Source organism: Plasmopara halstedii, assembly GCF_900000015.1.
Source record: "Plasmopara halstedii genome assembly, contig: Scaffold_2547, whole genome shotgun sequence".
Lineage (NCBI taxonomy): Eukaryota > Oomycota > Peronosporomycetes > Peronosporales > Peronosporaceae > Plasmopara > Plasmopara halstedii.
In genome coordinates this window covers 72,083-84,598 of record NW_020189454.1, presented here as the reverse complement: position 1 = coordinate 84,598, position 12,516 = coordinate 72,083, and the positions used below count along the sequence as shown (strand labels likewise).

The window sequence follows — 12,516 nt, the reverse complement described above, 5'->3', positions numbered from 1 at the left end:
TGAATCAATGACTCATGACCTTGACACTCCCGCGCCGCTTAATGAAGAGAAGAGTCTCACTACCTTCAAAAAATTCTTTGGTTATGATGATAAACCTCCTTCTGAGTTTTACATGTTGCTTCAAGTCGCTCCGAAGGATACAATTGTAAAGAAGCGCTTGGGAGTGCTTAAGAAAATCATAAATGTAAAGAAGGATGCTGATGCGTGGCTCGATGTGGACGATAGCGAACTCCTTACAAATGACAATTGGAAGAAGTGGGCTCTTCTTGCTGCCAAGAAGAACAAGAAGATGGAGCCGGCTGGAGCTGTCGTGAAAGCGATGAATTAAAGATGACCAACGAGCGCTTTGTTAGGATCTTGGCGAAAGGACTCGATAATCCAGATTCGAAACGAATCGCCCAGTTTCTAATGAACGCACAAATTCAGCAATGGCTTGAATTAAAGTGGATGCCAGATAAAGTCTCCATCGAACTCGGCATTGGACAGAACCTTCACAACTTGTTCGACTACGATCTGTATCCTATTTGGCTTCGCTTCGCACAGGTTTACGAAGAGCTAATGTCGACAAAACAGACGACGGAACTAGAATGGCTAAAAGAACTGTTCCAGACGGAGAATGATCTGCTGGAGGTTCTCACTTCACCGAGCAATGTCCGTAATACGAAGGGCGAAGCATTGCTGACCCAATTCATGAACGAGCAAAAGGATCCGGTGAGGGCTTTTGACATGTTCATGCACTCTCGAAGTGGGTTAAGAGCGTTCTTTACTCAAAACAATAAGAAACTTTCGAAGGACCTTCAACAAAAAATGATGAGACTGACCGACCCAAGTAGTAGGATGACTCAGAATTCCCTGGCTGAGTGGCGCGAATTCAAACAGAATATTGATCTTCCAGAATCGAAAAATGTTTTGTCAATGCTTGAGACGCATGATATAATTCGGCAAAGCTGGATTTTTTACATAAAGTCAATGATACCGGAGATGCCGACGAAATCTCCTGTGACCGAAACGATTGAGGTTTTGGCCTCAACGGACATGAGATCTCTTAAAGAATTCGTGAATATTTGGCGTGAACACTCAGTCGATCCGAGCGACGTTTATACGATAGTGCTGGAATTCCAGAATGCCAAGGCATCTCAGGTCGTTTGGAAATTGTTTATAAATGATTATATGAAGACAAAGAAGCTTAATATTCCTCCGATGATCAAGACGTTTAAGAGCCTGAGTGCCCAACACAGCAGCAAGTCAGACAACTATGGAGAAATGCGCAAGATTGTGAACGAATGGGTAAATAGTGAATTTCCTCCGAAGCAAGCGTTTGAAGCGTTGCTACTTGATGTCGACGCGAGTAGGTTGCTGAACCATTGGTTTGTATGCATGGACCACTCTTTCAGAAACCTTATTTCGAAACCAGGTTTCGAAAGCACAGCGAGCATGTTACGTATATCTTCTAAGAATCCCAGTGCGCATAGAGCATACCTCAAAATGCTGAGCATGTTTATCCTATTTCGCGATCTTGGCGATCTCCAAAGCCGCAACATCGTTAATTTGGAAGAGACCATGTGGATACTAAACCCCATGCCCTTCGATGAGATCATTTGGCTATTACAACTCGATACGACTACGAACGAATTGATAGCAAAAGCCGAAAAAATGCTGATCGCTAGAAATGAGGTCGATACGAAGACAAAAGCGGAAGAAGGGGCTAGGAAGTATCGCCATTCTAGCTCGCTCGGTGTTGGTTCAGCGCAGCACGGCCAGACTCTAAAATCTGATCTGTCTGGGCGTGACGAGGAAATCGTAACAGTACTTGACAAAGCTTTGTCACATTTGCTGAACAATCCATTGCTTCCTTTTTATTTCGACCTTGAAAGGAAGTTAAATCGCAAAGGGACGTTGTTCGGGACGCTTCTTCATGTTCTTAAAGAAAAAAAGTTGACGGACGTGGTGGAAGCAGCGGAAGAATCCATAGCTATAAAAATTATTTGTCTTCAGTTGTTAGAGCAGGATGAACGTGACGTTCCGGTGAAGCCGAATCTTGAAGCCAAGACTGCAATTCCTACGAAAACGGGCTTTCCCCCTTCTCGAAAATACCACACTGGCTCTCCAAAATAAGGACAAATGTATGTAGATCTTGACAATGATCCATTCGCTCAAATTGTCCATACGTTTGGCTTTAACTTAGCTCTTTCAACTGTAGTCTGCCTGGACCGCGATACCGTGTAAATTCGCTTTCGTATCGTAACTACGGTTTCCACAGCAGAAAAAAACGCAGTGTTAGGCAAAAACTTTAGTTGAAATCTGTTTCAGTCTAGTACTAGCAATAGGCCTAAAGCTAAGCCCAACTCTCTATATTCCCTACCGACTACATGGAAGGAAATCACCAAGATAATTTCACGAGCAATGATACAGGTATACGTTCAAGTGACGATTCAAATGAGTTTTAAAATTTTTTAAATGCCAAGTTCGTAGGACTTTAAAGGCCGCACGAACATCATGGGGACAGTTCCAGCTTCATCAACCTTATACTCTTTTGGCGATGATAAAGAGTCACTGATCATTGCTTTTGAACGTAAACAATGAGTATATATGTTTTTCCTGACATCTCCATCCGCCATTCGTGCAGAAGCTAGCATTCAAGGATGTTTCATTTGCATATGGAGAACTCCTGCAGGTACAATGAATCAACTGCAAATGGAGAAATGAACTTAGACAACAGGGTTGCCGTGCGCCTTGCACAGCAACCCTCATCCATTTTGTTCTTTTCACACATGTGAAAGCATCCGTGCCGTTGAACTGTTCCATTGGCAAGAGCGAATGCAATTTGACGTAGTATTAAGTTCCTGAAGACCAAATCAACTATATGCCGCAAATTTTAATCCAACGGTATACGCATGGTGAGTCTCTTATCGCCACTAGTGATATTTTGCATCAACGAAAAAATTTGTTAGTTGTTAAGGAAAGCGGTCCCAGATCTCACAATGATAACTGTGCAAAAAGCCTTACGATAATTTCTCAAGTTTGATGAGAGCATTAATGACATGTAACGGATAGAGGCATACAACTTTATGAACTGCCTGAATTACTTAATCACGCGTGAGTAATCTTTCAGTGTTGGATGTCACGCGGTAGTGCTGTCTCAGCAGCATCGTTAAAGTGTTGTAAGGTTGTATGAAAAGCATCAGAGCCTAGCGTATCTATTTGCTTCTTATAGGAGGCCAAAACCTTCACCAGCTCTGGCATAAAAGACATCAGCTTGCAGCTCATGTTTAAAGTCCAGTTGGATATTATGTAGGAAACTGCCACACATGTCAGTAGAGATACATTCGGCAGACTGCGATATACAAATCACTATTCTCTGCCGTATCCTAAGGCTACGAAACAATTCGCCTGTCGACCAATGCTTTTGGCATCCAGCAGAAATCTGTTAGAAATTTTGGGCAGTTCAATGCCCTGACCCAAAGTTGTGAAGCTTTCGTGGCTTCACAACTTTCCTGCGTTCTGGTAGAGCAAATTTCAATACTCACCAAATCTCAACTGAAATTATATGACAAGGCACTTAATCCTTCTGACTTCTTGTCGGCCCAGTGCTCATTGCAATCAAGATACGTGATACATAAATTAAATTTATATTGTAGTGGACGAGACAACTCTCTACGAGCCAAAGACCTCAACTTTTGCTTTAGAGAACTCAAGATTCCTGATATCCGTGGCACAAGACACACGGATATTGTATCGATATTCGGCCTCTTGATTTCCTCTACGAACTATCGATTGCTTTCGACAGTCACGCGTCGTACGTAAATAAACAACGATTCCTAAATTATCTGGGATCTCCGTGGGGATGTTGGTGTCAATAACAAACAACTCGGAACGATGAGCTTCATGCTTCTATAAACCGCTTCGTAATGAAAGCGAATCCGAGTACTATTGACTTAGACCTTCACAAGATGTATTAGGGTCCACATTCTTACCAGTTTGCCACTCTGCGCTAGTTGCAACTTGACGCTTCCCCGGGAGAATCCTGTCGGACGAGCTTGCATGTAGTTTTATCCCTTTACAAATCTTGGCTATGAGAGAGGTGCCGTGCATGGTACAGATGTTGGCACAATTATAGACGTAGCATCAACAACAAGCGCGTAGCTGCTGGGCAGTATCTCACTTCCTCGCCAATATCGCTGAAGCTCATTGCTCCTATGGCTTTCATCTCGTGGCATAGAGTTGTACTCCGCATTTTAAGCGGCACTAGATTTTTCATTAAAATAAATAGGGTGAAAGCGAGTCCTCTTGAATTCGGTCTGCCGTCGTTATGGCAGTAACTGTTCTTGGTCATGGACATTCTTGCACTCTTTGATGGTGGACAAGAGCTTAATGCGCGCCCAAAACGCTTGGTTAAGCGGTGTGAGCACCCGCGACAAATGTCGCTCCAGATTTAACAAATAAAAGGATGCCTCTATCTGCCGACTCGATCGCGCGGCATTCTAGCTGGGAGTCTGCAAGCACAATGCGCTGCTGCTTTGCCTGAGAATGACCAAAATCATGGTCATCGCAGCTTCTTCCATTCAGAAGGAAGAGAGAAACCATCGGTCCTTCCTTTAAAGTCAGATGCCAAATATTGACATCTGCACGGTAGGTGCCAAATCCAACGACGTTTAGCTGAGGCCACAGACATTCCATCACTGCTTCCAGCCTTTGGGCTGCTAAGCGTGCAATCGACTCTGCCAACTAAAGACACTAGCTTATAGAGCGTGTCTGGCTGCCCCGTAGCCATTCCCTGCTGGCAACATAGCGCAGAACATACGAGATAACTTGTTTGTCAGCTCCATTCATGGCGCATACATATCTGAAGCGTGTTATTTCCATGAAGCAGCATCAATCCGGGAATGGAAAAACAAAGTCTAACCGCCCGTTGCTCCTGTCAATTGTCAAATGTGTTCTGCTCGAGCTAACATGAGAGCCCCAAGTTTTGGAAAAATAATGATGCAGTCAAACAATAGATTGATTGTATGTATTTTGCCACTATCTTGGAGTCAATAGTCCTTGCTTCGGCAACCGACCAGCACGTGAACTTCGATTTCGGTCGGTCTGAAATTTGTCCCAAGATGCTAGTCATCGTTAATAAGCAACGTGGAAGCCATTTGCTCAAACCTTGCATCCATCGAGCGTATAAGCTGCCTCGCTCACCCCATCAAGCCATTTACCACCGTCTGCTTTGCTCCAGCAGTTCCATTTTCCGAGTCTTCATCTTGTTCCCCTTAGTCATTTCGTATAGTTGCAGATTCTCTGCATCGCCCTTCTTCAGATCATTCTCCTTCCCCTGCTTAATCAATTATCAAAACTAGAAACTTGTCGATCGCCAAACGTGCCTTTATTGACCAAAGTAAGCGCCGCATTTGAAACCTGCTATTTGTTCCAGCTTCATCAAACTGACGTTGCACTTGAGGCGAAACAGCGCTCTGATGATATAAATCGCATGAGCACAACATAGCAAACGTGTGGTCTTGTAACAATTGCTATTGTATTCTTCAATTAAATACTATGATGTGAAGTTGTCCGTTTGATATCAGCATAATCTAAGAACTAACGCTTCTATTTAAAGAGTTGAATTGCAATCTTAAAAAAATGATCAGAAGCGTAATATCATGGCATTGAAAAGCTATCACCGAGAAACTCTTAATGGTATGAAATCAGAGCAACGCTTATTGGTTTCAGCACTGACACCAGTCGACTCACAATATATTAGGAAATTGGTACGAAGAGCGGGCGAAACCATTGAATGGTGTTCTGCCTTTCGATGCAGTGGTGCGTACAATTACGTCAATGCCTTTACCTTTCCTAGAATGATAATATGAATGTTAGAATGATTTTCAAACGAGTACAGCCACCGACTTTAATGGATCACAACCGATATCTTTCGTAAGCATTTTTTACTCTTGGAAATTGAAGCTAGATTCGATCATTGTTTTTTTACTGTGGTCAACTCAGCGTCATAAGCCTCGCATGATCAACGAAAGCAACATCAATGAAGCAATTCGTTTGGCCGCATCATCTAATCCGAGTCGAACCTTTGGTTCTCTGTATCCAGTTCCAAACGAAGATTTAGAGCGCAACTTAATCTCGACTCAGCATCGCGTACATACCAACCACTTTACGTCACCGATTTTACCTGGAAATGCTGTAGAGCGAGGCAATGCTACACCTCGTGCTATCAGCGAGGTGTTTCGTACAAGCTCTGAGCCACAGAAGGATACGCGGGCTCAGCGATCGTGGATGTATTCGATTGATCCGATGATTACTGCGATAAATAGGCGAGAGTTGACCGAGTCAAGGGCGATTAAAAAGCGGGAACCACTTGACAATCATATAAAAAACTATGGACGTCAAACTACTGCCATCACGAGCATTCGGAGCCGTCATACGGGAGTTTTTGTGGACGATGAACCAGGGTGTCAACAGTAAAGACCACATTTGCTAGTTTAAGGATATTTTCACGGTGAGACGCATTCGATAACAGCTCCATAATATCAAAAACTATAAATTTGTCTTCCTTGTGGTTTCACGACTGCTGGATAGATAAATTGTACACGAAAGTCTTGTCCGCCATCCCTAGCAAATCATTACATTTTCAACTTGGCCATCACTCCGGCACACCTCTGCCGTTTGTATACCACTTCCAATTGAATTTCTCTTTGTCTATCACATCGCCATTCATCTTGGCGTTTAAGTATGCCGCGTTGAGCAACATTCGCAATCCAACATTGTAATCATATTTATCGTCGTACTTCAATTCATCCGTGAGGCGCTCGAAAGTTTCAATCGTCTATTTTTCGTCATACGGGGCAAATCCGTACCACATAACAACTTCACCAGGAAGCAATGTTCTGGATACTGTCAACAAGATGAGAAATATGGATGCAATTGCTTGGCTAGGATAAAATGCATCTTTATCCCTTTAAAGTACGCCGGCCAGAAGTAGCTCTGTATACAGACACAAACGCCTTGAAGACTCGGGAATACCGAAATCATGGAGATGGATTACTAGTAGCTTCAACAAATGATGCATACGAACCATTTTGTAGAGAAGGGCAAAAACAGAAGTGATTATATGAGGTCCTTAGTTCGCTGCTTTATGCTACCTCTAAGCCTACTGATCGTAACCTGACTTAACTAGACCAATAAACTACTACCCTTATGTCTGTAATGAACATGCATAATTCTTACTATAACTGCGACCGTCACCGTGATTCTTGAAATGTCGTTCACACGCACTTAGCCCCACTCACCGTTAATTCTGAGTGCGCTTTGTCGCCGACTTATTCTTGATAATTGTTGCCTCACGCGTTCGTGGTTGCAAAACCTTAGCGAGGGTCTGCAGGGGTGGCCTATGGAAGGCCAGCTCATTTGCTTGACATCACCAATCTGGTTTTTATCGCTTGGAACGACATGACCGCCGACCGCAGACATTTTAGAGAACCGCTTCAAAAGGCGGACATCATCCCAGCTCTGCGAGATGATGAGGTCATCAACGTTGAAAGTGATGAGGTTGTCGATGAGATTATGAATCTCTTGCAAAAGTGCATTTTGTTCGAAAGCGACAAGCGCTCTTCAATTTGAAATGAGATTGAGCAAATTCTACACGAAGATGATGACGGATTTGAGCTGTTGAACGACAATCTAATGGAAGAAATTGACTAGGCAATAGAGAATGTGCTCAAAATCAAACCCGAATATGTGTCAGGTGATTCTGATGACGTGCTGATTAAAGCGAGCGAGCACATTCCAGCCGATCAGCGAAATCTTCGAAAAAATGTCATCAACCTTGAAGTGGAGATGAATAAGCTTCAGAATTCACCTTTCATGCTGGCTGATCAAACAATCAGGCAAATGCACTGTCCACTATCCGACGTGTAAAGGTGTACTTCCGCAATCACCACGCAAACCATTGAGAATAGCCGTCAAATGACTTCTCATAATTAAATATATTTTGAAAAATATTGATCCCAGAATTTTTTTGTCCGTGGGATACGCAATTAAGCTGGAGGGTTACTGTACATGATAATATCTTACATTCAAATGATACTCACTAGAAACATGCAAAAAATGTCGGTGAAGAAGCTATAACGAGTTTTAGTTTCTAACTAGATCAAAAACTTTATTGAACGGCTGGGGGTTATCTCCAGGTGTGAACTGTGGCTTCATCACAAATTCATTCGAAGCAGAATGTCGTGTGCTTCATCAAAAAGAAAACATTGCCGCAATGCTATTTTTTCTTAGACTTAAAGCTACCTCAGACGGATAGACTGATCATTTCTGTTTAACAATTATGGACGAAAGTGGATGATAGAAGCAGTAGAATACCCTTGCATATCTTCGCGAATAATTGTCCGTTACGAAAGAAGGCACTAACCGGTGCTATGCTGCTTGACCTATTGATAGAAATCTACAACTTTCGTGTCTAAGCTGTCAAGGTGAAAGGTCCGAGTCGACATGACGTCGACCACCAATCTGCCAGAACTTTCCTTGTCTCCAGAGACTTTGACGCCATCGCGTTTTTCAATAGCGCTACGAATTCCTTCTCCGACTCAGCCCAAGCTTTTGCCTACGCCTAAGGTTACTGAAATTGTAGCTCAGGACGGAAGTGTGGACATTCAATTGTTTATAATCTCCCTTTGGAAGTATCGAACGAATGTATCGTTTTCAGCAGAACTTTGTCAACGTCTGTGCTCAGTGCCAATCACCAAACTATTGCTGGATCAAGTGGAATTCTATTTACCGCAATTGGCTCACATGGTAATGCATCTTGATTGCGAAGTACCTACGGATGATATTGAGCAGTTTATGCTGCTACTTGCACAAAGTAGTGTACACCTGGCATTACAACTATTCTGGGTGATCTATGCAACGCTTGATGAGAATCGCCCAAAGACAGTGAGTAGCAATCCTCGAACATTTTCACGTTGTGCGCGATTATTGTTAGCACTCGAGCAGTGCTTTGTGTACGGGTCTCCAGCATCTCGCCAGGCGTCAGAACTTCTTAACCGACAAAGTATCTCGAGAGACGAGATGGAGCAGATTCTTATGGCTGATCGGCGCTTTTTTGCCGCTCAACAGAGAAGTACAGACTTAAATAGCGCTGGTAACACCGTAGAAAACGTTGCTCCAATCTCGGGTGGTTGGCTTTTCAAGAAAGGAGGTGGGACAAGTAGAATGGGTCGACGCAATTGGACAATGCGCTGGTGTCGTTTAGAGCAGCGTATATTACTGGTCTTTAAAAAGCCAACGCACACACGTCCTCGTGCAGCTATTCCACTTCATGGTGCTCAGTTGCATATTGTGGAGAATAAGCGTCCATTTTACTTTGAAATCAACCTTCGTTTTAGCGAAACTAAAGCAAAGTTTTCGGCAGCAACAGCTGATGAATTGGCGACGTGGGTGGCGTACCTTCGAAAAGCATCCGTTTTACCAGATCCTCCTGCTGGAAGCCCGAAGAAAGGGAGGTGCACCTTAGAACGCACGTTAGCGCGCATGTCGTTTGCAATGCGAACTTTTATTGTGCAATCCTCGAGTCCAACTCCACAATATATCGTTGATACTTTTGCATTTTCATCGCAAAGTGGCTCGCCGTCAAAAGCAAACATTGTCAGTCGCTCAGCAGATGCTATCGCAGATATAGAGACTGCTCATGTTGAGCAAAGGCGAAGTCGGATGTTAAGTAGTGGATGTGCGAGCGCATATTCGAGTCAAGCGGGGGATACGGACGTCAGTCAATACTCAACGACAGACTTAAGTTGTGATACGGATGCGTTAATGCAAGCTCTCATGACGCCAGACCAGCAGCGACGTTATGAATTTTTCTGTACCATGATCAACTTTGTGAAGTCAATCACTGATATATCTGAGTCACTACGGCATGTCGAGCCTTTGAAACGCAAGGAGCAATTAGGACCACTTCTTAAACAATTGCAAATACCTAGTCGAGCATATATCCCACTCTGCAAATCAACGGATGTAAGTCACGACGTATTTTGAAAGTTTGATGCTTCTCAGGGCTGACCAAGTTCGACCATATTTTTTGTTAGCCTTACTGCAACGTTATGACGGTCTTTTGCGACGAAGGACACGTCTTCAGCACCCATGTGCGTCTAAACGATGTTCTTTTGTTTTTATTGCCTTGATACATTCATGCTTAATCCTATCTAGGAACGGGCACCGTGCTTAATATACGTCGGCGCTGAGGAAGATGAAAACAGTGAAGACGTGTCTACCGCCTTATTCAGAAATCTCTATGATACCCGAGCAGATGACATTCACGTAGATGAGACCTTTTTCGATAAGGACGCTTTCGATATAAGTACGAGACAAAAACGAAGACTTTACTCATCCATCAAGTCTTGTCAAATGTCGCCTTTTCTTCGTAAACTCTTATCAGTGAGGAAGAGGATTTGCTGTTGAAACTTGTCGATTTTTTAAAGTGATCTGCTTACTTTTTGACAGAATGATCACCGCAAAGCTCTCATCGAACATACATTTGGTGAACTTACGTTTTCCAAGGCTGAGCGTCTCTTTAGCAGTGTTCAAAGCTCAAATCCAAAGCGATGGCGTTTGACTAGTTTACTGTCCAAGAGTCACGATGATCTTCGTCAAGAACTTTTAGTTATGCAATTTATCTCGTACTTTCAGCAAATTTTTGAAGAAGAGAAGCTTCCATTACGACTGCACCCTTACCGCATATTAGCTACAGGATCAAGCACTGGGCTTATTGAAGTTGTGTGTAATGCGATGTCGCTTGATGGGATCAAGAAAAGAAAAGGGTTTACAAATCTTCGAAGCCATTTTGAACAAATGTACGGACACGTATTCAATGATTCTCAAGACAGTCATGAGGAGACGGATTTGCTTCAACAAGCGAAAATGAACTTTATGCACAGTTTAGGTGCGTCTTTTCATTGAAATTGAACTGCTTGAAACTTACTTCCAGATGGTTGATGTCCAATAGCCGCCTACTCCATCGTCTGTTACATCCTTGCAATCAAAGATCGACATAATGGCAACATCATGCTTGACATTGAGGGTTTTTTAATCCACATTGACTTTGGCTTTTGTAAGTTGGACTGCAGTGACAAAGATAATGTAACTTCTATAGTAATTAACGCTTGTGTTTGGTTTAGTTTTAGGCCGAGCACCGGGAGGAAGTTTTAGTTTTGAAACAGCACCGTTTAAGCTGACAGCCGAAATGGTGGACGTACTAGACGGTCGCGATTCAACGAATTTCAAGTATTTTACAGATCTGTGCGTTCAAGGAGCGCTGGCAGCTCAAAAGCACGGTGAAACCATTTATGCATTAGTCGAAATAATGAGTCATCATTCCAAGCTTCCGTGCTTCGTAGGAGGGACAGCAGGCCCTCTATCGGGACTTAAAGAACGATTGTTTTTGAATATGCCCCCGGAAAAGGTTCCATCAACCATTCAGAATATGGTGCAGCGCTCTTACGATCACTTTGGCACGACTAAGTATGACCAATTCCAAACTTTTTCGAATGGAATTTCGAAGTAGTTTTATCTGGCGAGGAGAATAAAAGATTTTTTTGGATGTAAAACTCACAGTTTTGTGCAGGTCTTCGTATTTATTATCTCATGTCCCCTTACTTCCAAAATTCGGGACTCTGGGTGCTGATATTGTCAAGCACAGTACCACAAAGTACATTCATAGAAACAGTGATGTCGTTGGAGGGAGATCGGCAACTCCGACAGCCTCATTCGTCGTTCTGTCTGGATCGAGTACCTTCCCGCTATTATTGTTTGCCTCAGCTGCTTGGCTCCAAGTTGAATCAAAGTGAACTCGAAGTCACATTCTTTTTAGCCTAGTTACCGTCCACATTGCCAATATGAACATGAAAAGATACACCTAATTGGCGCTCACTTGCCTGAACCTGCAAATCTGCCTGACTAAGTACATACTCAATTTCTTTTGCCACTGTGTCAGCAGTAGCGCGAATTCGAACGTCATCTTGCTCAACAGCAAGTTTTAGCCAGTAGAGTGCCTGCGAGTAGTCGATAGTACATCCCTGGCCATGTATGTGCATTTGTCCTAATGCGTACATAGCTTGCGCACTTCCTAGATCCACTGCCTTTAGAAATTGTTCACGCGCACGTTTAAAGCTTTGATCAACGCCACGACCCTGAAGGAAAAGTAATCCGAGGAAATATGAAGCATCTGGTACATGCTCGCCAGCTTGTCGATATAATTCGGCTGCGTACTGAAAGTCTTGTGGAACACCACGACCGTATTCGTACATCATACCAAGATGAAACTTAGCATGCTTATTATCCATTTTAGCAGCATCCTGAAGTAACTTTACTGCACGAACCACGTCTTCACTCACACCCCGACCTTCATTATACAGTCTACATACAAACGTGATAAGTCTACAGTATAAAACACGCAAATATACAGATACCAACGTGGCTAGCATCCATGTTGCTTCAGAGTGACCTCGTGCAGTACATTTTGTGAGC

General features: G+C 43.2%; 6 protein-coding genes across 6 annotated transcripts; 4 read left to right on the top strand and 2 right to left on the bottom strand.

The window, feature by feature from the left end:
• Positions 1 to 7: 7 nt before the first annotated feature.
• On the top strand, positions 8 to 328 carry PHALS_04246 (uncharacterized protein; the record flags this gene model as incomplete). Its single annotated transcript, XM_024718322.1, has 1 exon — positions 8 to 328. The coding sequence occupies one exon, from the start codon at positions 8 to 10 to the stop codon at positions 326 to 328; it is 321 nt and encodes a 106-aa protein (XP_024583733.1).
• An 80-nt stretch (positions 329 to 408) lies between these two features.
• Positions 409 to 2,115, top strand: PHALS_04245 (uncharacterized protein; the record flags this gene model as incomplete). The annotated part of the gene is made up of 1 exon (XM_024718321.1): positions 409 to 2,115. One exon carries the CDS (start codon positions 409 to 411, stop codon positions 2,113 to 2,115), a length of 1,707 nt encoding a protein of 568 aa, XP_024583732.1.
• Positions 2,116 to 2,156: 41 nt separating this feature from the next.
• Positions 2,157 to 2,668, bottom strand: PHALS_14995 (uncharacterized protein). Its single transcript, XM_024718320.2, has one exon. It carries the CDS (start codon positions 2,634 to 2,636, stop codon positions 2,454 to 2,456), a length of 183 nt encoding a protein of 60 aa, XP_024583731.1. The 5' UTR covers positions 2,637 to 2,668; the 3' UTR covers positions 2,157 to 2,453.
• Positions 2,669 to 5,642: 2,974 nt separating this feature from the next.
• Positions 5,643 to 6,459, top strand: PHALS_04244 (uncharacterized protein; the record flags this gene model as incomplete). The annotated part of the gene is made up of 4 exons (XM_024718319.1): positions 5,643 to 5,679; positions 5,744 to 5,802; positions 5,860 to 5,916; positions 5,986 to 6,459. 4 exons carry the CDS (start codon positions 5,643 to 5,645, stop codon positions 6,457 to 6,459), a joined length of 627 nt encoding a protein of 208 aa, XP_024583730.1.
• A 2,028-nt stretch (positions 6,460 to 8,487) lies between these two features.
• Positions 8,488 to 11,554, top strand: PHALS_04243 (Phosphatidylinositol kinase (PIK-H1); the record flags this gene model as incomplete). The annotated part of the gene is made up of 7 exons (XM_024718318.1): positions 8,488 to 10,008; positions 10,080 to 10,136; positions 10,201 to 10,428; positions 10,495 to 10,933; positions 10,997 to 11,101; positions 11,169 to 11,324; positions 11,388 to 11,554. The coding sequence occupies 7 exons, from the start codon at positions 8,488 to 8,490 to the stop codon at positions 11,552 to 11,554; spliced, it is 2,673 nt and encodes an 890-aa protein (XP_024583729.1).
• Positions 11,555 to 11,861: 307 nt separating this feature from the next.
• On the bottom strand, positions 11,862 to 12,473 carry PHALS_04242 (Extracellular protein SEL-1 and related proteins; the record flags this gene model as incomplete). The annotated part of the gene is made up of 2 exons (XM_024718317.1): positions 11,862 to 12,405; positions 12,463 to 12,473. 2 exons carry the CDS (start codon positions 12,471 to 12,473, stop codon positions 11,862 to 11,864), a joined length of 555 nt encoding a protein of 184 aa, XP_024583728.1.
• Positions 12,474 to 12,516: the final 43 nt, after the last annotated feature.